Source organism: Malus sylvestris, chromosome 6, assembly GCF_916048215.2.
Source record: "Malus sylvestris chromosome 6, drMalSylv7.2, whole genome shotgun sequence".
NCBI classification, from domain to species: Eukaryota; Viridiplantae; Streptophyta; class Magnoliopsida; order Rosales; family Rosaceae; genus Malus; species Malus sylvestris.
The window spans coordinates 3908647-3935276 of NC_062265.1; the positions used below are offsets into that span (position 1 = coordinate 3908647).

The 26630-nt window shown below is 36.8% G+C and overlaps 3 protein-coding genes and 1 non-coding gene across 4 annotated transcripts; 1 reads left to right on the forward strand and 3 right to left on the reverse strand.

The window, feature by feature from the left end:
- Window positions 1-4168: 4168 nt before the first annotated feature.
- On the reverse strand, window positions 4169-5344 carry LOC126625223 (uncharacterized). The gene is made up of 2 exons (XM_050294311.1): window positions 5112-5344; window positions 4169-4779 (listed from the first exon to the last, which is right to left on the reverse strand). Exons 1-2 carry the CDS (start codon window positions 5287-5289, stop codon window positions 4259-4261), a joined length of 699 nt encoding a protein of 232 aa, XP_050150268.1. The 5' UTR covers window positions 5290-5344; the 3' UTR covers window positions 4169-4258.
- Window positions 5345-5965: 621 nt separating this feature from the next.
- TRNAC-GCA (transfer RNA cysteine (anticodon GCA)) lies at window positions 5966-6037 on the forward strand. Its single transcript has one exon. It is a non-coding gene; the product is annotated as a tRNA-Cys (tRNA).
- A 1526-nt stretch (window positions 6038-7563) lies between these two features.
- On the reverse strand, window positions 7564-10443 carry LOC126625360 (aluminum-activated malate transporter 12-like). Its single transcript, XM_050294462.1, has 6 exons — window positions 9982-10443; window positions 9729-9869; window positions 9273-9545; window positions 8976-9094; window positions 8721-8864; window positions 7564-8413 (listed from the first exon to the last, which is right to left on the reverse strand). The coding sequence occupies exons 1-6, from the start codon at window positions 10286-10288 to the stop codon at window positions 7799-7801; spliced, it is 1599 nt and encodes a 532-aa protein (XP_050150419.1). The 5' UTR covers window positions 10289-10443; the 3' UTR covers window positions 7564-7798.
- Window positions 10444-16454: 6011 nt separating this feature from the next.
- Window positions 16455-21475, reverse strand: LOC126626031 (MND1-interacting protein 1). Its single transcript, XM_050295191.1, has 3 exons — window positions 21331-21475; window positions 19523-21170; window positions 16455-17173 (listed from the first exon to the last, which is right to left on the reverse strand). Exons 2-3 carry the CDS (start codon window positions 21167-21169, stop codon window positions 16655-16657), a joined length of 2166 nt encoding a protein of 721 aa, XP_050151148.1. The 5' UTR covers window position 21170; window positions 21331-21475; the 3' UTR covers window positions 16455-16654.
- Window positions 21476-26630: the final 5155 nt, after the last annotated feature.

Genomic DNA, 26630 nt, shown 5'->3' on the forward strand with positions numbered 1-26630 from the left:
GTTTGGACGATTTTCAAAACTTCGTAACTCAATTGTTTCTCAACCAAATTTGACCCATATATATCAAAATGAAGATAGAAAAGTGTAGAATAAGATTATACCTATTTGGAAGCCCAATGGTAATCAGAGATAGCCTCAAAGTTGACTGGTCCGAAGGAAAACTGAAAAACTCGCCGGAAACTGGGTAAACTTTAAACGTCATAACTTCTTCAATACTCAACGAAATCAAGTGATTCAAAAATGAAAATCATACTTCTCGACGAGAAGAAGAGAATGGTATATTTTTCGATGGCTAAAGCACAGTGGTTTGGCCGGAAAACTGCTCGAAATTGGCTATCTTGGTCTCGCGTTAGCCACTTTCAAGCCGTTTTCCGGCCAAACCACGGCAATTTAGCCGTCTAAAAAGGTACCATTCTCTTTATCTCGTTGAGAAGTATGATTTTCATTTTTAAATCACTTGATTTCGTTGAGTATTGAATAAGTTATGAACGTTTAAAGTTTACCCAGTTTCCAACGAGTTTTTCAGTTTTCCCTCGGACCAGTCAACTTTGAGACTATTTTCTGGCCATCTCCGGCATCCATTGTGCTTCTAAATAGGTATAATGTTATTCTACACTTTCCTATCTTCATTTTTATATATTATGGGTCGAATTTGGTTAAGAAACGATTGATTTACGAAGTTTTGAAAATTGCCCAAACTTCTGGCCAAGAGCTCCAGGACACTTAACGGAGTTTTTAACGGAATGACCAAAATGATGGATGGTGGACAATCTCAGAGACTACTTTTATCGATTTGAAATGTTAGGGACCAAAGTGATGAGTTATGCAACTCTCAGGGACCATTTTGGCTATTTAGCCTATTTTTTTAAGGCAAAGAATAATTAGTTGGCAAGTATACCAGGTAAATGCTAAAGAGAGTACCAAAACAGAGAAAAGTGGTTGAGCATGTGAACTCAAGGCAGTAGTACTACTTGTGTCTCAAACTTTCAACGACCTTCAATCAATGGCGGAGCCAGAAATTCATGTTAGAAGGGGCACACTTTAAACCAAAATGGACATAATATATGCAGAAACTATCTCGTTCTTTTGGCCGCCTTGGTATCAAATTTAAAGGTGAGTGACCATGCATTAATTCTTCATTACAAATGATCAACTACATCAAGAGTTGAAAATAAAACATTATTATAAGCACATCCATTTATTCTTCATTCTTAATATCAAATTCAAATGTAACTGACCATGCATTCATTTTCTCATAGTGGCCAAGAGAACATTTTTTTCTAAAAACATGAAGGTATGAGAGCATTTGAAGGGTTTTTTGTGCTAATTTGGAAAAAGGAAATATTTCTCTTCTTGATTTCATAGACGATCTAATAGAGGAAAATGAGAAATTTACCAAAATAATAGTCTACAAGCAAAGGAAAAAAAATGTAGATAGGCAAGAAACAGAGAATATGATCAACTAATATTAGTATAGAACTATAATTTCGAATCTTTAATGCAAAAAATTTAAGGCTTTGTATTTGTTGGATTGAAGTTAATTGGACTGACCAATACAACACAAATTCAAGTTGATAGTGGTATTATAAAATTAATTAATGATAGTAAAAGTTGTTAGGAAAAAATAATTTTAGGATAGGCCCGAGCCTATCCTAGTCTAAAGGTGGCTCCGCCACTGCCTTCAATCATCATGCTCCTTCAAATTATTGAATTTTTTCCAAACTTAATATTCTCTTGAGATATAAAGCTAGTGATAAAGTCTGCTTTTCTAAGTGTTGATAAGCCATCCAATAATTCCATTAGGAAGTTAGATTTAGAGTTTAGACACATTCTTTAAGCTTTTTTTTTTGGTTTGTAATAAATGGAATTTGGTGGGGTTTACTAAGGTTTTGGTGGGTAGCTAAAAGAGTATCACTTGCTAGATTTTCCACATCTTTTTAAGATTGAAGATTCACATTACTGTTCAACTTGATCTGAGTGATGGAAAGCTCTAAGGCTAACTTCCTTGTCTGTTCTGAAGCTGTAATAGTAAATTGCATTTTCGTTATTCAGGAGGGAAATGGAGTTGAGGCATCTTCAAAAACTTTCTGTTGAACAATGTGATAAATAGTTTGAATTATTTACGAGGTTGCGAAGATTTGAACTTCTCATAATTCGATACTACAAGACACCAACTGATAAAGGATAACCTCAAGCCAACAAGGCTCATCGCTTTGCGAGAGTTGGGGAGGGAACGTCTATCGTACGCAGCATTACACTTGCTCTACAAAGAGGCTGTTTCCACAACTAATGATAGATTAAATTTATTATTTGGAACACTGTTCTGAAAGTTTTGAGTTATGCATGAGGTTGCGGGGATTTGAATTCAGCTTCGAAGTTTGTTTGATTTGATCATATGGGGCTGAACTGAAGTTACCCATCAAAATAATTTATTCTTCAGCCTTTGAGGTGCTTTTTGGCAACCCCAAACACGTTTTCTAATGAAAAGTGCAACCACTTCATTTTTGGACAGTTAGTAGTGTGAACTCCCCAAAAGAAACAAATTATAACTTTGGTTTCGAGACAATTAATTGATTGAATAGGGGCATGATGCCTTGAAAAGGCCATAAAAAAAAAAGGTGCCATCCACACCCAATAAAATGTACATTTCTCTCAGCTCAAGTTATCCAGTTGTTAAGCATCTAGTTAAAGAGACTATACCCCATTTGTCACTTTAGGAATGCTATTGCTTTGCCATCCTAAAAGGTCTCTAATTTGCTCTTTCCTATCTACGACACTAAGACCCACCATTGTTTTTTAAAACAGATTCTCCCGCCCCCTACGTACTACTATACATACATTTCCCTCTCAGCCCCCTACTGCTTCGTCTAAAGTATCGAATAAGTGCTGCAGCTTTTCCTTTGTCGTCGAAGCAACATAACGAGTATTCTCCACTTGGTTTGGTTGAAAATCAAATGAGGAAGTATCTCCATCAGGAACGTCATGAAGAGAGCCATGTCAACGATGGTGCACGTACAGGAGAAAATCTTATGAGTAAGTTTGTAACTGGGTGATATTACATTCTGCTCTCACAAAGATAGTATCACGCGACAAGCAGACTAGCACGTGACCACATTTGTGGAGAATAAGGATGTATATGCATCCGGTTACATGTACTTATGTATAAGCACGGGTTTGTATAGAACCTTTGTTGTAAACTGAAATAGAAAATGAACGAAATTACCTGAAAAATGTAGAAGTCTTGAGTAGTGAATGATTTTTGAGATGAGTTGTGGACTAAGTCGCTCTCTTTAAGACGTTTCGCGGCTCTGCCCAAAGTGTGCAAAGCAGTTCACAAACACCATGTCGTTCCCAGAATAAAACAGCCCAGAACTTTCTTCTGATAAGATTCTTCCTTGCACACCGGAAGAACCTTCTAACTCACACCCTTTCAATATGTTGCTTTTAAATCAATATATGTAAAAAAAAAAATTCTTGTTTTTACTTCCAATCCACATAACCCAAAATTACAAATATATATATATATGTTGGTGTGTGTCCTGGTATCCGTTGAGATGGCGATTTTTATAAAATCATGATTGCATGTGTGTATGTATGTATATATTATAATAATAAAAAAATATGTTGAGATTGCAAACGGTAGGAATCAATGCAACTGAAAGCCAAAACGCCAGGAATCATGGTAATCAAAACAGACAAAAAATCACAACGGGACAAAACGTAGTCAATTCAAACTGAAAAAGAAAACAAAACACTTTGAAAATTAACATTGGTAATAAAGGAAAATATTATGTATATAATATTGGTAATAAAATAAAATATAAATATATTTTGTTTATACCATACTTAGGGTTTGCGTATTTAGACCTCGTATAAATACTCAAGGGACTCAAATGTAATTATGTAATAAAGGAAGGGGTAAATATGTAATAAGTGAGGAGTCATTATTCTATAAAAGAACTCCTCACCCTCACAATTAGGGGAGGCCATTTCCTAAGCTTCTCTTATCTAGAGCAAAGCTCTCACACTCTCTCCCTCACAAATACTCTCAGATAAATACAATCAGTGTGGGCGTAGCCCAAACCTTGGGGTGAACTACGATACATCTTGTGTTATTTACATTTCTTGCAAATTCACAGTCGGATTTACGTTGTTCGAATACTTCTGGTTTTGTGCATCAACATATTTAAATATTTAAATAAAAACATAACTGCTAACCTTCAATATATATATATATATATATGTACCCTTTTTAAGTTTAGTACAAGCTTGCAATTTGAGGACTGCAATAAACTTCAACTTCTTCAAGGGTTGCTCTAGACTCATCACCAAAAAGTGACTCCTTCCCATCTTCCCTCTTTGCATATGACAATCCTAATCTAGATTTAGCTTGCCTTAAATCACCAATACCCGAATTAGTATCCGGGCCTGCAAACCCGCCCATAACGGGCGCTAGAGGTGGTCCGATAAGCAGCCCATCGGCCCCAAATTGCGGCCCACCTCGAGCATAATCGAAAAGGGCTGCACCACTTCCTCCTACTTTGGGCAAAACAATTGGATCGGTTATGTCATTGTCTGTCCAGTAGAAAAGGAATGCATCGAAGGTGTCGTAATAATCGTCTGTGCTTCTGTAGCCTTCAGGGTTGAATGCACCAAACTTGAAGGACTTGTTTGTGTAGCCAATTATGGCACATGGCCCCTTGAAGTCACAGGAGTTGTGGAAATTAGCTGCACTAAATCCATCAATTGTGGCCTTATAACAACACTTGAGTTCCCTGCCTGCTCAAAATCATCATATGACATAAGGGTCATTGCTATATAAGTTTTTTGCATCAGAATCATCGATGAGAGTTGGACTCAAAACATCCTCGATTAAAGTATAGAATGGATTCCGTTAGACTAAATGAACATCAGGAACAAAGAAGGTAAGAATTATATTTCATATTATCAATGCGAGTATTTGCCTACAGTACATGCTAATAAGGACATGCCTAAAGGTAAAGGCCCTATATTAGATCTGTTTTCATGTTTTATACCTCTCAAAATTAGATGTACAAGAAACCACCATATGATACAATTGAGAGAGAGAGAGAGAGAGAGAGTAAAAATACCACTTAAGAATGTTTTGTCAAGCAGAGAAGGTGGGAATGGAAGATCAGTGTCATAGTACTTGGTCTGTGGCATTTCATCCTGTTTGGTTTTTCCTATACTCCAGCCAAACAAGCTGTATGGGCTGCTTCTTTTCAGTTTCCAGCCATAAGATACAGTGTTTGAGAAGCAACAAGCCATTTGTGTGTGTGCAGCAAATGCCTACGCACTAATTTATCCACACCCAACAATACTATATATCTCATTCACTACTATCCTCACAAAATATTGGCAAAAGTTTGTAATATCTTATCCTTAAACATTCTCTACCCTTAAAATGACATGTGTCATGCAATCATTGGATTTGTCATTGATGTTCCCAGGCTTCAACCTTGTCAAGACTTATAATTCCACCAAAAGAATTATAATTTGTAATATAATGTTGCTTTTGTATAATTAGAGTTTAGGAAAGATCTCAAATTCGGTTCCCATGTTTAGCAAATTTGATACGTAACTTGACTAACTGTAACTCATTGGGTAGTTTAGTTCGATTCTCCCCTCCTCTGGCAAAAGAACATTGATGTATAAAAAAGAAAAAATAGAGTTGTTATGGTACTCCAAAAAAGTCATCATGTACTCCTTCAAATATATTTTCCCCCCTTATAATTTTATAGATACAAAACGATCTTTTTGGAGTCTCGAAAGCAAAAAAAAAAAAAGGGTTGCATTTGTATAAAGTGAATAGTACTAGAAAAAATTCGGCAAAACTATTATGGCCTAGCCTATGTTTTAACCAGAATTTTAAATTAGTTAATAAGGTCATAAAGTGTCTATATTTAACGCTATTTAAATTACAACGTAAAGAAGAACAGCAAATGGGTCCATAGCTCAGTGGTAGAGCATTTGACTGCAGATCAAGAGGTCACCGGTTCGAACCCGGTTGGGCCCTATTCAACTTTTTCAAACTTTTTATTTTTATTTTTTAATGTTTTTTCAAGCTTCTTCAAAATCGTTTAGCAATTTAAGGGACATTTTGATTAGGTGCCTTGTTTTTTAATTACTTACACTAAACATCTGTTTCTTTTAAAATTTTGATTAAACATTCTCCTATAAATTGGGGATTATTAATTTCATTTTATATTATTTCCCTGTGGCAAATTATCTTCTTTTCTTTTCATTATTCATGCATTTACAATTTTAAAAATTGTCATTAGTTCATAAAATTATGAAAATTTGAAATCTTCCAATACTCATATGACACTGGTGTTTTATCTTGACTCATAAAACGTACCTAAAAGACAACTTGCAATAGTTTTTTCTTTAAATAATTGGCAAATACATAATACACACATATAAAATGTAGATACAAACAATAAAATAGAAAGTTACTAAAACATACGTGTTGGTACATTTAAAATAAGCGTACCTAAAATCCATCAGTACACTTCGATTTAACATGGGTACATTTTAATTCAGCATGGTTACATTTTAATTTAGTACTAGTACATTTAAATTTACTATGAAGACTTTCAATTCGGCATAAGTATGTTTTAATTTAAAAATAAGTGGTGTTGGTACATTTTAATGTTTTGTTAAGAAAGATGGTACATTAATTTTACCTGAATCATAGTTGAATTCTAAAGAAAATAGAGAATGAGAAAGAATATTAACCCTTGTAGAAATAAAGATTGTACCATGTTAGAAATGAGGTACATTTTAATATTTTGTTAAGAAAGATGGTACATTAATTTTACCTGAATCATAGTTGAATTCTAAAGAAAATAGAGAATGAGAAAGAATATTAACCCTTGTAGAAATAAAGATTGTACCATGTTAGAAATGAGGTACATTTTAATATTTTGTTAAGAAAGATGGTACATTAATTTTACCTGAATCATAGTTGAATTCTAAAGAAAATAGAGAATGAGAAAGAATATTAACCCTTGTAGAAATAAAGATTGTACCATGTTAGAAATGATTTATATATATTATCCTATTGAAAATTCTTAATAATTTAAGTCTCTTTGTCCACAATTAATTTGGTTATTATCTATTTGGATATTATTGAATTTTTAAATTGAGGTAAGGATAAAGATAATAAATTAAATAAATATTATTTGAAGGCATTTCTAGCGTAGAAATTAATTTAAAATAAATTTGAAAAGCATCTAAATCAAGAATATACGTGGAATAGATGGTTTAATAAAAAATTAAAGCACCTTAATGTAAAGTTAAAAAAGAATGAATGTTTAATCTAAAAATGTTTAAAATGAGGCATCTAATTCTAATTTTTAATTTGATAAATAGAGAAATACGGATATGAAATATACCTAAGCGCCTTAATTTAAATCCTAAATTGCATAAGATGTTTGATTAAATTTTTTTTTTAATTTTGAGCGTCTAAATCTAATTTGCAGTTTTTTTTTTCATGTTTTTCATGTCAACCGTCTTCCAAATCATTTTGCTGCACCCGAGTTTAAACTGAATAATCAAATACATTTTTTTTTAACAATAACAACAACAGATTCCTGGTAAAATTTTCATCAAAACAAAAATATGAAGGTCATGGTTTTTATCATTCGGAGCCGATTATTCTCTAATCGAATGAACATTTGTTCTATCAAGGAAGTTCTGCAATATTAGCCAGCCACTGCCGACAATATTTGGATTATGACATCCATCCTTGCTTGTACAGATTAAGGCTTAATAATTAATCAGCTCCATGGGAAGGCAAATGGTTTTGAACAGGATTCACCGGTGGCCTCTCACAAGTCACAACAATATTCTCATCACCATGCTCGTACTCTTTGAAGCATGCAATCCTCCCCAACTCTTCAACTTCCTCGATCACATGATCCAGCTTTGCCACCGTCTCCACCAGAAGAGACGCAAAAGCGGCAAATGGAAGCGCTTCTGAGAACTCGAGGCTTGTTATGGCAATTTTACTCAGCTGTGGCCTCAAAAACTTCCTCTCCGGCTCCTTTGCCTGCTCAGTAGCCCCCTTTGTTTTCCATTTGAGCAATGCTGAACTGTCGGTTTTCACGCTTGATAATGAGACTCCTTGCTTTTGCTGGGTTGCGTGTGCAGCTGCTAGGGCAAGCATGTTGGTTGCCTGGTTGCTGTTGGAGCCTAGGAACAGTCTTGGTTGTGATTTTATGGCTGTGTTAAGATCTTGCAGAGCTTCGTGGAGGTGATCGGATAGTATTTCGGGAGAGCAATGGCGGCGATTTCTTATGCTATTGGCGAGTTCCATCAGTGCCTTTGATACTTCCCCGGCTAGGCGAATGCATGGGTCGTTGAAGAGTAACCTAACAGATCTTGGGGTCTGCAAGAGAAATTTAGTAGAAAAAGGTACATCAATTATTAAGAAAAACAAAGCCAAAATTAGATCCCCTTTTTGTTGATGCATATGAAACTATGTTCCAAATCTGCGATCTGTCACAACAAGAAACATGTGACCTATATTCTTGTTCACTACGAACAAATTATGAGGGTTCTCGAGAACATAATCATAATTCTCATGACAATCATCATACTATGTATATTTTTTTGTTTCTTGTATATTATTTTGTTTCTTTTCTCAATGAATATATAGGGTAAATGTATTAGAACATATAATTTTTAAGCGTTACCTGAATTTCGGTTCCTATACATCCATGTAGAGCTACAACAGTGTATCCGAAGTGGCGAAGAACGTTTCCCAATTTCACATATCGCTGCCATGGAAATCTGTAACAGTGTCTTGAGTGCCTTGGTTCCCAACTTGCATGTAAGGCCTGCTCAAATTGCAACACCAAAATCATTGAAGAGGGCATAACAATTTCGCAGAGTTTCTGTGAAGTTGAATATAAAAAATAAACGAAACCAAAGATTTCCAAGAATCATACCATGGTTTCATCCTGAGACTTGGAGTCCAAAACAGCCTTATAACCTTTATATATGGGATCCTCTGTCGATTTGTCTTGGTCTACATCTGTTTCTTCACTGAAGTACTCATTCGCACAAGCTGCAAAATCATAAATCGCAAAATACTTTGAATCACTGGGCATGTTTAGTTATTGATATAATGATTCTTGGTTACTCGAACGATATTCTAATCAAATATAAAATTCGGCTAGGAGATTCAAATTTGGGTGCAGAGGTCGAAGATATGATCACGATGATAAGTAACTTTGCATATATACCTTCAATAGCTCTAGCTAGGCCTTCAAGTTTGAACACTGAGGAATTATGGAGCTCTTCTCCTGACCAATTCGGAAATACCAGTAGACTCATCAGTAGGCAGATACCACAGCCTATGGCAATGGTGTAGAATCGATCATGCGCAATCTTCAGGACATGCTCGACACGGTAGCTTGACACGGTTATCAGGTTGAAGGTCAAGAGAAATATCACTATTCCGTAGTCGTAGTTCTTCCTAATATAAGGGAAAAACCTCATGTAAGTAGCTGCAGCTCCTGCCAAATCATAAAATGAAAAGATAGTAAAATATTAGTATAATTTTAATTAGTAGAGAAATTTTCAATTGACAGATTATGATAAAGGAACTAACTTCAAATTAACATGAAAAATAAAATCTGTCTTTTTTTAGAACTAGGAAATGTCATTAAAGATTGCCTAGTGAACAAAGATGAGATTACCAATCAGAAAGACTGCTGCTCCGATGAAAACTGCTCGAAAAGTCTGACCGGATTCAGTTGCAATGTACTGAATGAAAAATGCCAATGATCCAGCTAACAATGTTCCCAATCCTCGGTTCAGTCCTTTGCATAAAGTAGCCCCTGTTTACAAATAACAACAAGAATATGAAACAACTTTTGTTCATCACATATATATATAATATACATATCTATTATTTATAGTATTTGAACAAATCATAGGCTAATCAACCACCTGCAGTGAACTCAAGCACAACAACCACAGTCATGACAGCCCAAATGGCATTCGCTCCAATCCCAACAAACAATGGCTGTATCAGATACAACAAGGAAACCAGTGTCAAAGACAAGCCAACTTTCAGAGCATGGATCACCCTTCTCGGATCATCCCGTCCGACGGTCCACACCGTGCTCCAAACCAAAGCCGGAAATCGTTTCATTCTATCAACAAAAATCTGCAAACGCTTCTCTCCATTCCCTCCAGTTTTACCACAATCCTTGCCCATGTCCATTTCCATACCTGCATGAACTTTGGGAAACATACAGGAAAAAACCCCCCAAAAATTTAAGGGACACAGACAAACAGAAAGTCGTGGAGGGAAGATCAGATGATTAGAGTTCTGATCATTAGAAGTTTGGTATAGACATATATATAGTTTGCGTATATATTCAGTTTGAGGAACACCACCGTGCAGCCATAATATGGGAAGAGTATTAAAATAGTGCCGAGTATTGTGATGTGCGTGGCTGGCTATCTGGGAGTTTTTGTGTAGGGTAATGCTAGGAAGATTAAATTTAGAGACTAAATTTGCAAACTAAATGATATGTCACCAATTGGAGTAAGCACGTTTATCAACATTTAAGTAATAAACCAATTATCAATTTCCATGTCCTTTAATTTCTAAAACTTTGTCTACAAATTTAGTTTCCCTAACATTACTTCTTCGTGTATTCAGAAAACCCCAACTCTCTCTGACGGTTACTTTATATGGGGTGAGAAAATGAGATTGGTGTGTGTTCCTACATTTCACATGCATAGCACAAAAGTGTGTTGTCATATTAAATATGGGTTGCTTTCACAAGGGGTAAGAGTCAGCATTTCATCACTCAAAACTGTTTTGTTTATTTACTCAACCGTGATTAGGGGTTTCTATAATCTACTACTAATATTATTCACTCGTTTTTCTTTGACGGGTATTTATTTTCACTTTATGGCATGGGAGGGAGCTCAATGACTCACACAAACCGGCCACTCAACATCAACCAAATTTAAAAATTTGTATTGCACCATCTGGGTTCTCATATATCAAATACTTAAAAGAAATTGTCCATCATGTAGAGATTCTCAACTCCAAATTAGGATCACATTCATGTATATTAAGATTAACGAGGCCAATATTTGAGATCTCAAACCTCCATTAGTGGAAACTCAACTTTTACTCCCTAATCCAAAATTGTTTACTTGAATATCAACTTAATATGAAAGTAATTGTGAAAGACATGTTTATTTATAGGAAATGAGAGTTTGAGCCAATTTGAATCTTGAGTTATAAGCGTTTAGTAAAATATGAGTATTGACGCAATCTACAAAGAAAGAATCCACCATAATGTAGGACAAAATTTCAAAATTAATTTATTGATTATTAATAGATAACAAACCTAATGTCTAAACATTCTACTTACAATGTCTCTTAACACTAGAAGCCCTAGGAGTCCGAATATGGTTTAGAATTAAACAATTAACAAAATATTAAAAATGCCTTAAACTTAAAACACTGCGAACTATGGAATTTGACCCAAAACGCCCATATGTTACATGAAAGCATTGTGTTGATGTGCGATTTCATTCTCTTCGAAACGAGGGGTCATTGGCCCAAATTAGACATGAGAGCCCAAATCCGTAAACCTTTGGTCTTGTTGCCCGATTTGCATCATTCAACTTAATCTTTAATCCATTCCACCATTTGATCTACATCAGAATCAATTTTCATTCCTAATATATGCAGTATCTACTAAAACATATGGAATCAGAAAAGTGTGAATATCTGTTTATAGTTCACGCCAGAGAATTAGCAATCTAATCAACTAGGATTGGGCCTAGTTAATTGATCCTATTCTCTTACCTTTTTTTGACAAACTATAGCGTTAGCGGGTTAAATTGTTAAATGTTAGGAGACAGGGAGATGGGTGAGAATCGAATCCGCACCAAGATACATAAGCATTATTGTTTTCTACCACTGAGTTAAAGCTCTATCTGGGATCCTATTCTCTTTCCTTACTTCGTCTATTTAAGTTCTCCATTTCCTTCCTTATCTCTCGGACATAAAGCATACCATTTGTTTCACAGATTCTCCTATGTTTCTCCCCTCTTCCCTCTCACCACCCTCCCTCCATCATTCATCATCCCTATGTTTCCCCGTATGCTTTCCCTTTACCTCTAACACCAAAAATAAAAGCTAAAACTAAAAATGGAATGTAATCAAACTAATTTTAACTAATTTAGCGATGAATTTTGTTTTTTTGTTTTCATCAAAGTTGTTCTGTCTTCATCAAAAAACAGGTACAAAGATCTCAAGCACCGTACCGATGTTGACATACAAGAAATGAAAGAAATTTTTTGTTGAGTCAACGGTGCAACGTGAGTTGACCAGAGACTGCAAATAATGCAACTGAAAGGCCACAAAACTCGTGTGGAAACATCTGTGGCATTAAAAAGTGCAGCTACCAGCAGTTCTCTTCAGGGCTCACGGATTACAAGTTATTAGGGAGCGGACTTTTGATGGATGAAATATCAAAACTTGCTAGAAAAGGAATAAGTAAATCTTCTTGTTAACCTAACACCATGAATTATGAACCACTTTGTTGCATGCAAAATTGGGCAACTGGGCATACGTAGCTGTTATTCTCAAACAGCTGTCTTGCTTGATGTTTTGTGTGAAATAACATCCCTCGTGCATCTCAACTTCTCAATATGAAGCCTACCTTTTACCACTTGGCACCTTCCCTCCTTGTCCAACTTGCTGACCTTAATTATTCTTCCTGCAAATTGAGTTGAGTGGAAAGCAAACAAAGTTTAGAACTCACAACTCAAGTTTGAACACGGATGCATTCTTTGGGATCAACGCCTCTGCTTTGGCGTACCTTTTGATCCAAGGGCCAAAAGTATTGCCACTTCATGTGGTACTTTGGCTGCATGGAAAGAAGGATTAGTCTGCCGCTTGATGTGGTACCGTGGCTTCATTGGTTTATATTTGTATGTGCCTTGTATTTGACTCTATAAACAACTAGGGCAAACTAAAGTACAACCTTCTCCTCCTACTTCTATTTTTTTCTCTCTATCATCAGTGTCTTCTTTCTCTCTCTTCTTGTATGCGACTCTATTGTGTGCACCAAATACTCGATGAAATGCCTCAATTAACATTACCTTCAACATTAATCTACGTACATCCACCCATAACAAGCCTCTACACATCATTGTAGTTGTTTACATATATTGGCATAAACCTTCGACAGGTGTTGGCAAGAATCAACTTGGTGCAATGAAATTTTCTTGGTCGAAATCACAACCCCATTATTTGAAAATCCTAGCTCTGCCTGCAGCCAATGTGTGATTGAATATCTCTTATATTGAATAAAGAATTTAGTAAGAAAGAAAGAAGCGATGATTGTGGCAAGGGGTTAGTGGTAATGACATCATAACTAAGTATTGAGGGAAAACAGTAGTATCTTTCAACACAATTTCACCAATATTCAGTAAAGAATATAGATTTTTTATTAATTAAGTTTGGAGTCATTCAAATTTTTTTATTACAAGAGATATTACTATAGTAAACTACAATAAGGGGAGGGAGAATGTTTGAATTTAGAACATAATGAATTGATGATGAATACCATGTTCATCAGGGCAATCCATCACTTATCATAATCGTCAAAATTAAATAATCTTTAAATTATAGTCTCTTGTTACAATGACACAAAATAGTACCATTTAACGAAAATTACAATGAAATGCATCCTAAATTGTGTCCTTTTGGAGAGAATCAAGCAAACTCGTAGTTCAATAGAATTTATTTTGAATTTTGTTTTAAAGAATTTGGATGGTGTATGGATGTGGTACTTAAGTCAAATTTGGTGTCGGGTGAGACAAGGATTCCATTTGAGTTGATTTTGGTGAATGAGGATCTCTTTGTAAGGATTTTAGGATCCTCCAATCACGTTCGTTCATCGTATATCGTGCGATTAGTTTTCGTCAGGTACTGTTTATATTCAATTTCAAGTAAAAAAAATTACAATAATTTATGACTGCACAATGTACGATGAACGAACATGATTGGAGGATCTCTGAGATCCTCACAAAGATGATATGGAGATGATCCTCATTCGATTTTGGTTAGTTGGAACCAAAGATTCAGATTGGTTGTGGAACTTGCATCTAGTGGGTATGCTATTGCATACGTACTGTCTTTGTGAGAGATCAAACCGACATAGTTCTAAATTTGGTTTCGTTAATAGGTGGGCGACACATAATAAGTAATCGTAAAAAATGAACAATTTGGGATTAACTCATTAATTCGTGTTTTTAAGAGGGATGAATCAATCACAGCATCTCCACCCGTTTTGCCTTGGTAAGGGCCAGTGGTAGGCTAAGATAGTTACTTTTGACTCTAAATAATAATTGCTTTAGAGTAAGTCCATCCGTTTAAGGATTAATATGAGCCATTTAATTTTGGAATCGTTAGACGTTCAACGGCCCAGATCAAGCCACTCTCTAGCATTGTACGTACAATACAGGCACCAAACAAAGAAAAAGGTTTCTCGCTAACGTCAGTTGGCCCTCACGCAACAGCTCATGCCAAATTCTAAATTTCAAGATCTTGGATGTTTAAATAATATTCACATCTGCCACTTAGTACTACGATCTAATGGTATTACTCTTCATTTGTAAGTGAGAGGTCTTAGGTTTGATTCTCATCAAATGCAAATTTGAACCACATTATTGCTAGTCCATTGTGATATTAAGCTCAACCTCTTCTCTTGGTGTCGATAATATCGTTTGTTAAAAAAATAAATACAAATCTACCGCATGTGGGATATTTTAAATGCTACATATCCACTTCGATTCTTCATTAACTCTCAATGCATGCAATGTGATACTCTCGTTCCCAACGAATATAATGCATGCGCAATATATGTACACGCACATACATTATATATATATATATATATATATATATATATATATATATATATATATATATATATGTAGAATGAAGTTTTTGAATGTGCTAGCTCAACAAAAACTTATCAATATTCATAGTAAATGTTATAAATTACGTTCGATAAAACCACCAACAATATTCGAGATTATAATGATATGGAAGGTAATAAAAAATCTTGTAAACCTAAGCCTATATACATTTCTTTGTAACATATATATAAATCTGATTTTTCGCTGGTTATTTGCCTTCTCGCTTACTCACGGAGGTAAATACTCTTTCTAACTTTGGAAGAGGTTTCAAATTTGAATCTCCTCTCCGACTCTCTCTCTCTCTCTCTCTCTCTCTCTCTCTCTCTCTCTCTCTCTCTCTCTCTCTCTCTCTCTCTCTCTCTCTCTCTCTCTCTCTCTCTCTCTCTCTCTCTTGTTGATAGAAATAATATATTCTTGAGCTCTCTCTCTCTCTCTAGTTGATAGAAATAATATATTCTTGAGCTTTATTAGGATGCTACGGTTATTTCTAACATTAATCTCTTTATTTACTTGTGATTACACAATAGTACTGTTTGACCAACTATTAATATTTTGGACCCTATATATTTGCCATTTTTTCCTTACAAGTCGTGGCAGTCAAATCACTATTTGACATGTTAGTAAATGCATGCGAAATCGTGATTGTTATTCGTTTTTTCTCTTTCTTAGCAAAATTCCGAATTACTATGCAATATATGTGCATTCTTTATGATTCGGGCATGGACTTGTAAGAAAGATGTGAATATAAATTTGATACTCTTTAACTATTTTCAGAAGAGGGAGACGGAGGAAGTATGCAGCAGAAGGTGCTTGTTGCTTTTGTGCCGATGCTCTTTGTCTTGCTCATGCTTGCCTATTGTCTCTGTATCCACAAACGACACCAAGATGGTTAAGACTCTTTAGAGAGAAAAACATGTCTGTTTAGCAACTAGCTAATCTCAGTTAATTTGTTATATCATTTTGTTAAGGGAAAACTTTGTCCATGTCTGGTTATAGTTCGCCGGAAACAATGGAGAGTTGCAGTGTTGGGTGTAGAGAGAGATACACTCATCTTTATTTTCTTTTTCTTACGTATTAAGTGCAATTTTGAGAGTTTAAAAATTCTATGGTGTAATCTGTTGTATATTTCTCTCCTCGTAGCTCTCTTATCAGACGATATAACACGCGATAAAGACAGGGAATGCGATATACAACTAGTTACACCCAAAATTTTGCCCTCCCGCAGATCAAATGAATAAAGAATAAGCAGCACTCCGAAGCCCTAGCAACTACCACTCTGCAAGTAATTTCTGGTATCATGATTCTACTACTTCCCTACAACATGCTCCGGTAGAAAATCAGCACACTTTGACAGCAATCATAAGCATCGATTACTTCGTTGTTGAGCTTCAAATGCATACATATGTGTGTGACGATATAAAAATCATTAGCTTATACTGCTAACAAAAGGGAGGGTAACAAACGAGAAAACGGATGTTCCTGTCATTCCAAATCGAAACATAAGTCCGATACAAGCTTTCTTTTTATTTAAGTACATATCTGTTTTGCTGATGTGCTCAGCGTGTAGCTTGAATGACAAGGGGAAATTTGAAATGTATATTATTTGGTATACCTGAAAAGGTCTTGCTTAAGAAAAACGCAGAATCCTTCACCGGACAAACTAAGAACTTGCACCAAAAACACGAATCCTATGTTCAATAGGAGCCTGGCAACATGGGCAGGTGGCCTTACCTTTTTTCCCGTGACCATCATTGCAATTGGCACAAAGAACTTGATGAGCACATGGCAGGAAAACAACAGAGACTTCATCTCTCATGCAAATTATGCATTCCCTATCACAGCCCACTTCTTTCTCTGCTGATTTCTCCAGGTTATCCAAATCACGAAGCATCTTAGCAATAGTTTCTCCTTGGGGTTTTGCACCTTCTGGGATTGCTTTTGGCAACGCATTTGATGGATGAACCGATTCAGTAGACTGGGCGGATACTTTTAGACGTGAGAGTTCCTGCTCAAGTCTTTGGAGGTCATCCTTGTGACGCTGGAAATCTATTTCTATCTTTAGGCGCAAAGCTTCAAGCTTTCTTTTATTACTAGCCTCAGCTGCTTCCTTAGCACGTCGTTCCTCTTCTACTTGAGTCAAGGCTTCCTCCTTAGCCTTCTGTTCCTGCCTCCATTTCACCTGTAACAAGAAATTCGCAGAACAGAGTTGTTGCATTGGTATGTGTTTCGTACTATACAAGGATAACTATTAAAATGGAACTTAAGTAACTGCATTTGAAGATATACAAACAAGTTTTTCCTAGAGAGAAGAAATTATGGAACATCAATGGAGAGTGATACCTTCTGCACTGAACAGAAATAGTATAAAATGTAGTTGAAGACTCGCTAAGGTAAGGATATATAGCATGCAATGGGATGAGATTGTATGAAAAATTTTAAACAGGAGAATAGAGCAAGGTAATTGAGCTAGGCCAGCACTATGGCCACCAACCAGAAAGATGAACTCCACACCCTTCAAAAAGACTTACTACAATTTTGTGCTCCCATATAATCACCTAAAGAGTCTGCCGTCACACCCCAGTCAAAGGGTGCTGCGTCTAGGACTAGCTGATAAGATGCGGGGTTAACCAGAAAAACAGGAAGTCTTGGATTCGAAGTATTTTGGGAATACTGATGGCTGAAGTGAGCACTTCTGTGAGAGGTAATAGCACCACTTATAATTCAGTCAATGTAAACTTCAGAGAACAACAAAGTGATAGGGAAGAAGACTATAGGGAATCATAAAGGAAGAGAGTGAGAGGAGAAAAAGAAGATTAGAGAGTGGGAAAACCAAATTCAAATCAGTACTAATTTTATCCCGGTAATAAAAGCTAATGATAAGGAACAAAGGAAAAAACAGGATTACATCATACAATTGATTGAGAAAGGCAAAAACTGAAATTTCATACGGCTATTCTTATATATAGCAACCTTGCAACTCCTAAGAAATTAAAGAAAAAGCAACAAACGGAACTTTTCAAACAATGTTCCGTTTGACTGTATTCAATATAGAGTAATCCCACACTTCAATTAAGCAGCATCCAACAAGGTGGAATGACATATAATGCTAGAATCATCCAGTATCTACCAAGATAGTAATTTTCAGATAAATTCAGGGCTCGTCAGGGAAGTGCTTTTAAATGACTAAAACTTCTTTTAGAGAAAATGTTTTTAATACCAATCCTTAGTAAAAGCAATTCAAGTGCTTTAAGAATCCAAAAACATTTTCTCTAAAAGTGCTTTCAGTCATTTAAAAGAAATTCCTAAACGAGCTCTCATTCTAACTGGTAAGTACAGGCTGCCACTTAATTAAAACTAAATCATAATTGAAAACTTTGCACGACTTTATTTTTTGATAGTTTCTGATAGAGGATAAAGTAGATTTTGTCTATTGTACAAGTGGTTATGACATCACCCTCAAAAGTAGGTTTTGAGGGTTGAAAAATTAGATGTCAACTTGCTGGACTTATGCCCTCCTACCTATAACAAAATCTCCCCACCTTATGCTACCAAGAAGATCAGAAATATGAAATCTCCACAACTGAGGTTAAAGAAAAAAAGCTAGGTCCAAGAAATTTATCTTGTTGCATTCTCTCCCAATTGAGTTGAAGACCATTAGTCGAACTAAAAATGCTAGTATCAGCAAAGCAAACAACAAAATTCCCCTCACAACCAACCTGAAGTTCTTAAATAACTATGACTATCGAGAAGAAGACTCTTGAGCCATAAAAGGAAAAAAATAGAAATAGTAAAGACCCCGCAACAAACACATTAACCATTAAAATATATCCATAAGAAAGCACAGACCATGATTAATTTATGAGAACATTTTAAGTCAAAGTCAACAAAATTTTAACTAGCAACTCTAGAATGCAAACAAAGTAGTACAACCTTCATGGAGTTACAACAATACTTCAGTATTTCACATGTGCGTCTAGTCCATACAATTCACAAGTGGCTCCGCAGGTGGACAAATATTATAAGAGAACAGAAAAAGGTTGGAATCTCCAGACTCACCATCATAAGCATATTGCCATCCCCTTACAAGTACTGAAGTAACAGCTGAGCAAAAGAATGAAAGCAAACAGATGATAGAACAAACAATACCAGCCTATGATTCTTGACTTCTCTCCATTATTCTAAATGAAACTTTAGAATCTTAACTTTTAGATGACAGGGCTTGCACTTGCACATTGCACTATGTAAATTATTCCTCCACATCCGGTGATGCCCCAACCATTGAACTGTAAAACTTTGTTTCAATTGTTGTTCAAGTTGTTGCTTCATTCACTCACTTATTCAAAACTAAGCATTTGGTTCTAATCAAAGGTTGCACGACTTTCTATGAAACATAAACCATCACCCTATGTAAGTTACCAGACGCATCAACAACCTGTAAATTCAAATCACACGAACATGGCATTGTGTAAAAAGAAAAATGTTAGGTGTGTGCATATGTGCAAAGATAAAACAGATAGATGTAACCAACCTCAGCTTCTTTCTGATCATGCTTCATCCGAGCCAAATGTTGTTGCAATTCTGAAATCTTCTGTTTCTCCTCTGCAATCTCTTCCTGCAATTTAGTTTTCTGTTTCTCCCAAGCCAAAAGCCTCTTCAGATATTTTTTCTCCCTCTTTGCAACCTCCAAACAAGTTGTTACTGACTCTGATGCACTCAGTTTAGAAGCCTCCATCTCTGCTCTGATTTCTGCATTCTCAGTCTCAAGCCGTCTCACAGCTGCATTTGCGCGGTCCACTTGACCACTGGCCTTTCTTAGAGCGTTTTCCATTTCTGAGAGTCTCTTCATGGTTGAGTCCTCAAGAGTTTGCTTCCCTTTCTTCAACCTTTGAGTCTCCTCCCTTTCCAGCCTCAGCATTTTAAGCTCTGCAAGATCGTGACTGAGCTTTGTTGCAGCCTGCATTGCCTTCTGGTGCGCCCATTCCTTCCGTTCCTTAACTTGCTTCTCAAGCTCTTTTACTTGATGAAGTAGAGTAACTATCACCTCATTCTTTTGATCTTCCCCCACAAACTCCATATTCTCATCAAGATTCAAATCGCGAAACTTACTCAACACTGAGTTAACCACCTCCTGGTTCTTTGAATTCTTTGACTCATCAGACTGCTGAACTGCAGCTTCAGACCCCAGTCCAACCGAGGTGTCCCTACTAGTTAAACTGTTCAGGCAAGCCTGTGGTTGAGCATTTAACTGTTTTGAGTTTGCTCGAAAACCAGCTGCAAACATTGCAACATTCCTTTTCAGCAACGACTTCATGGAGGGAGAAAGGTTAAACCTCTTGGGACACTCAATATCCCTTTGCAAAGTCAATTCAGCACCATAAGAGAAAAACCCAGGAACTGGAAACTCTGAAGCTCCCCCATCTCCAAACCCCCAACCACCATGAAACCTACAAAGTGCAGGAGCCATAACGCCAACTGAATGGTTCCCATTACTACCAGATTCAACATTACTGGATGTCGAGCTATTATTTTCATTACCTCCACTGGGAAGGGAGGGAATTTCCATAGTACTTGCCCGACCCACATGAAGATCACTCATAAGCAAACACCACATAGCATCACCTTTACTTAAATGTGGCCTAACTTGTTGCAACATACACACCATACCCGCAAGCGAGTACTCCTCCAGCTGCCTTAAATCAGCAAAAACAGGCTCAGCCTCATCCGACTTCCCATTACTGCTTCCACAACTACTATTCAAATAAGCCAATGAGTTATGCATAATGTTGGTTAACACATCCATACCGCCATAGCAATGCCCATTTCGCAATATTGCTTTAAGTGCGGCATCCTCATCATAACCCAACGCAGTTAGCTTAGAAATAGCCTCATTGTACAAAAATTCCAAATTTTTCAATAAAATCTCCTCCAATTGTTCCTCAGTGCAGTAACCCCACCCGCTCTCATCCAAATTGGGGTTGGGGCCTGGGATCGATTTAGGGTTCTGGGTGGAATCGTCATTGGAACCCAGATGGTGATTGAACGGTTTGAGACCCGATTCGAGTATGGATTTGGAGATTGATGCCCTATCAAAGTGACAACAATAATCGACATCGGGTTTTGTAGATCGGGGCTTTCGATTTGTACGGATGTGCTTCTCTCTCACAGTGCAACCCATTCTGTGTGTATAGATAGATAGATATATAAACAGCTGTATCTATAGGCTGAAGAATAAAATGTAAAAAAAACACAAACAAAATCGTGCAAATAAAAGGGGTAGGAAAATCGCTGAAAGTATATTGTGCGAAAATTATCGAATAAAGTTTTGGAGAAACTCACATGGAATTTGGCGACGATCGGCGTCTGGTTGCGGTCTGAGTTGCTGGAGCAGAGAGATAGGGGAGAAGGGGAATAAGCGGACGGCTTGCAAACCACAATGGGTGGGTAGGGACATTGGATTGTGGGCCACTGGCCCACTGCCAAATAGGATCCCCAAACCCATGTCTCCAACTCCGAGAGATTTTTCAATGTGCTCAAAAAATAAGACGGTACATCATATGTCATTGTATAAGTGGGGGGAATGTTTTTTTTTAAGTGTCTATCCATTTGTATAACGACATATAACATATGTGTCTGTGTTCCGAGCACAGTGAAAAATATATCACCAACTACAACTTCCTGGGCCAAAATTGTCTTTATTTTTATTGAAAACCATCATCAAGATACCCAAAAAGTCTAATCGTGCAGTCCTCATAAGAGTTTTTTTTTCTTCTAAATATAGAACTTTGAAGTGCACAATTAGATTTTTGAAATGTCAATAACAATTACTTTTTTTTATTGTGTTTATTAAGTATAATTTTTTTTTTTATATATAAGTTATAACTATATATTTACAATAAAGGGGTGAGAGGATAAATTGTTTGCAAACTCGTCGTTCTTGAGATTCAAACCTGAGACATGTCACTTATAAGTAAAAATGAATTCCACTAGATTGTAGTATAAGTGGAAAAAAAAATCATTATCTCCGTTAATGCTCAAAACTAGGAGGTCAACACAAGACCAGTATAGTCAACCCTTGGTGGGCTTGGATAATAAAGCTAATTTATGGACAACATAATATAAGTGGTTCAACCCCAAAAATAGTTACGTTCACTATAGTGGTTTGGTATATATTTAATGTTGATCACAATAACTCTTAAGACAATGTAATGTAATTTTGCTCTTGTGAATCTAATCGCTTGTAAAGGGTATTTGACCGCTTTATATAGGCCCTAAGTGAGCCCCAAAAAGTCCTCCGCTCTTAATTATCTCACCGCCCTATCATTTAATAGCAAACTTGTAGATACGACCTATAAGCTATTCCTCCATTGTTCACTCAACACGTGGAGAGGAAGTGACATTTACTTAAAGCTATTTGCATGATTTTTTGTGTCTATGTGCCTCGACTGAGTCTATCATTAGCGAGTGGAAAAGCACTTTACCTAAGTGCTAGGCTTGACAACATTTATGTTTGTTCATAGACCTTTTTTTTCCTATTGAGGGCCAATCGTGGTTAGGAGTTGACATCTAGATAAACCTGTCTTTGAAACTTTGTACCAGAAAGTTATCAAGTCTGCCAATTGGCTTGAATGATCAGAAAGTACCTTAAATTTTGTCATCGTCTCTTCTTGTTCGTAGACGATCATGGCTATCAGAGGTCATTGATGGCAAGTCGTCTTTCGTTCTCGTGGTGGTGTTCTGTCATCTGGATTTCTTGGGTTGGCTTGCAAACCTAATATCTTGATCATCTCATCCTTAGTGGACTTTCCAAGCCTATCTATTGTGCCTAAAAACAAACCATATATTATTTTAATAGGTCTAAAATGACCCTGCATTAACAAGTCCCCTACTCTTCCTTCAAGGGCTTTTCTTGGTATATAATTGTCACAATCGGTCAATCTTTCTCTTAAAATAATTTAGAGTTTTTCTTTTTCTTTTTCTGCAAGTGTGTAGTGATCTAGTTTTCCTCTTTACCCAAAGTACTTAGTCCCGTAGAATGTCAATAGTCTCTCAACTCCTTGCACAAAAAGGAAGTCAATGCACTCTGGTTTTTCGATGTAAATAGTGCACGTGTCTGGCTTTTGCTGGCAGATGAATCAAAGCGTTTGGCATTGGAGGCATAGTGGGCAGGCATGACGTTGTGGGAGATGAGGTCTCTCCAAGCTTGAGAATATGCCCAGTGAAATAGCCAAGTTTTCCCAACACTACAACGTGTACTTCCATCATCTTTGACCAAATCTTGAAGTTTGAGTCATTCAACTTGAACCCAAATGGCAAGTGTTGATGTTTGTTGATTCACTTGGAATTGTCGAGGCTTGATTCAAGACAAGAATCATTTCTCCAGGTTTCCTATCATCATCCATTAGTGTAGTGGACAGTGATCATGGTGATTAGGGTTTCGATGTCGCCTAAAAACAACATGCGATGGTAGGATTTTTCGGTGGTAGGGTAAGGACTTTTTCGGGAAAATACAGGCATAAACCTATTCTAATGCCAAGATAAAATTGATAGTAAAGAATAAAGGTTATATTTAAATGTGTGTTCTTCTCTCAAAAAGGCTCAATATATATACAAGTACTAGTTGACTAGGCATTCAAGGAATCCCTCAGAATAAGGAAATTACAATCCTGCAATAAATACATCGAATCATTGACTCACGCCAACACCATCATCCACAACCATCGCTTCAAAGCTCATCTACAACACTCCATCAAAACCATTTATCCAATCACCATTTTACTCAATTCGTACGACACCCCAGCTCCTCCATCAAATTTCTTCTCATTGCCTTGACGACAACGTAGTGTTTAGGACAACCATGAAAATTGAGCATCCCTTGAAAGGTCAAATATTTACATGTTGAATTACTCTATTAATGGTCCCGTTTTCATTCACAATGATGACTACAACAATATTGCTATGTGGAACCCGTCAATTCAAAAGTCCAAGAGGATCGTTGGGCCAATCATTGAGATTAAGCAGTTCCCGTCATCAAATATGGGGATGAACCTTCTATATTCGGGTACAATTCAACTGCTCATAACTATAAAATATTTGGCACTTATGGGGTTTGATAATAGCATATCGCAAGTTTAAATTATAGTCTAAAATAATCAAACTCATGGAAAAGGATTCGAAACTTGCCTTGGAATTCTTTTAAAGCACCCATCTAGAGTTTAGATAAAAATTGACATGCAAATTCTAACTGTTGATCCTTCGAGAGAGAAGTATCAGGACTTTGACACCCTGGTCAGTAAAGGTGACACTGTTGTGATAGGTTTGGAGGTATTGCAAGTTTTTTTTTTTTTTTTTTTTTTTGGGTTAGAAATAGGTCATTGTATTAAATAGAGCAAGTGCTCCAAGAAACAGAACTAAACACGGATGATGATATCCCATGTTCAAGGAGTTAATACATTTAAACTCTTAGAAAAAACAGGAAATCACAATCAAGCCTCAAAAAGCACAAAAGGATGGTGATAAGCCATTCTTGACCCTAAAAACTACCAAGCCTATGTGGCGCGCATGCCGAGTAACTAATGAGCTAACTACGTCTTTCGGTTATGTGCGGGGCGTGCCAACTCGACCACCTAAGTCGATCGGTGAGTAAAATGAGTTGATGTTGTATTGAGTGCCCTGCTGACTTTTTGATCTTGCCACTACGGTCGAGGAAGGAACACGTCTTGACTTTTGGGTTCTAGAACCTGAAGACGAGGCTACTAGTTATCCGAAGCTCACGAATTGTCGGGGCCGGGTTCTGCCACGGTGATTATATTCGTAAAAGTATAAGCACGCCGAACTGGCACCAAACTATATGGACACAAGTACTCAAATGAGATGTATATCTTGATGGTGAATAAGATTCGACCATCAGAATGCCGAACTCTAAAACTTACTTGTGAATATCCAATCATAAAACACCTCGGCGTTCAATGCGCTAAGCCCAGTAATCTGTAACACCTCACTTCGCCGAAAAGGCTAGTGAGATAACTTCTGCCAATAAGGATTCGAAAATCCTTCTCAACCGAGACTTGGATAGATAACCAGTCAGCCTCGATGCAATGTTGTTTATCCAAACTGAAGGTGCTTTGCGGTCGGCTGATTCTATGGCAATAGTGCTGTTTATCCAAACTGAATGTGTTCGCCGGTTGCCTTCACAGTGTTGTTTATCCAAACTGAAGGTGTGTTGGCTAAAAAGAAAATAAAAATCTCAAAGTTGTTGAGAGGTTTCGTATAAAGCAAGAGTTTGCACATGGCAGTTTGTGTGTTGAATTGGAGGGGCTTAGAATGATGCAATCCCTTCTTATTTATAGCAGCCAATCTTATCATGGTTGACCCAGAACTATACTCGGATTAGGATTTCTTAACCTAATCCAACCAGGTCTCGGCCAATCCTGCCTCCATTAGGGCTTTGAAACAACCTCTTTATTCGGCCACATTCACCTCTCAAATCTCAGCATCCTCATCCTATTGAGACTTCTTGTTATACTAGGATTCAACTTGCCTCATTAATCCGTCTCATACTAGGACTTGGCCGAACTTAACCAAGCGGCCCATAATAACTCAAATTCACGATGATTCTAGAAACATATTGTCAGGCCAAGAATAACTTCTAACTTGGCCTACACTAGTATTTTGGGCCCAAACAGCCATCCAGAAAAAAAAACCTAGTTACAAGTGGGGCAAGGAAGCCCATCTCAAGAAAGAACAAGAACCAACGAGGGAAGGGGTTGTGAACAAGAACAAGAACAAGAACAAGAACCATCTGTAGTTTCTCACCCTCGACAAAGCCAAAGCTACAACCTTATGAGCTGCTCTATTTGTCTTCCTTGAAACCCATCGCCAACTGACAGCATTGAGAAAACAACTGAAGCCTCCAAATCTCAGATACCATATAGAAAACTTTCCACATACCACTAGCACTCTTTTTTGTTATGCAGTCCACAAGTTCCGTAGAGTCATTTTCAATGATCACATTCCTAATCCTTAACTCCTTTCCCAAAGATAAACCTGCAAAAGCCGCCTCAACCTCCATTGCTTTAGGAAAAGCACGCTGCAAAGTAAACACCTTCCCACCAATAAGAAAGCCCAGATGATTTCGAATAATGATCCCCATAGCCCCATACAGTCTTCGCTTATTCCAAGCCCCATCCACGTTAATCTTAACAAAAGGATCACAAGGAGGGGACCATGTAGAGAGAATTACATCCTCTCCTGCAAGGAGGGTGGGTGTAACAAAACAAGAGTAAATCTCACCAAAACGAAAAGAGCTTTTGCTATAAAACTCGAGCAGGGGAAGGATCCAGGCCTTTGAAGAGAGCATGACATCTTTCTTTCCAAATTTCCCAAACAATTATTGCTGTTAGATTGAGAAAATTAGAAAAGCGAGACCTTGACAATGAAAGGCTTTGTACCATACATAAGAACCACGAATCCAAAGTTGTAACTAGTTGAGGATTAGGCTTGTAGTTTAATAGAGAGCCAAACCAAACACACATCGCCCAAGGGCATAAAAGCATGATGTGTTCGATAGATTCCTCACACTTCTTACAAGAGGGACAATGAAGGTTTGAGGCAACCTTACGACAAAAAAAAGAGAAAGC

Bases quoted from the DNA above. Each gene is read 5' to 3' on its own strand.
- LOC126625223 (XM_050294311.1), bottom strand. From the start codon at position 5,289: ATGGCTTGTTGCTTCTCAAACACTGTATCTTATGGCTGGAAACTGAAA. The intron at 4,780-5,111 runs GTATTTTTACTC...GATTTTGAGCAG, and splicing joins TGACAAAACATTCTTAAGTG to GCAGGGAACTCAAGTGTTGT.
- LOC126625360 (XM_050294462.1), bottom strand. From the start codon at position 10,288: ATGTTTCCCAAAGTTCATGCAGGTATGGAAATGGACATGGGCAAGGAT. The intron at 9,870-9,981 runs GTGGTTGATTAG...ATTTGTAAACAG, and splicing joins TGTGCTTGAGTTCACTGCAG to GGGCTACTTTATGCAAAGGA. The intron at 8,414-8,720 runs GTAACGCTTAAA...TTTCTCTTGCAG, and splicing joins GTATAGGAACCGAAATTCAG to ACCCCAAGATCTGTTAGGTT.
- LOC126626031 (XM_050295191.1), bottom strand. From the start codon at position 21,169: ATGGGTTGCACTGTGAGAGAGAAGCACATCCGTACAAATCGAAAGCCC. The intron at 17,174-19,522 runs GTTGGTTACATC...TTCTTGTTACAG, and splicing joins ATGATCAGAAAGAAGCTGAG to GTGAAATGGAGGCAGGAACA.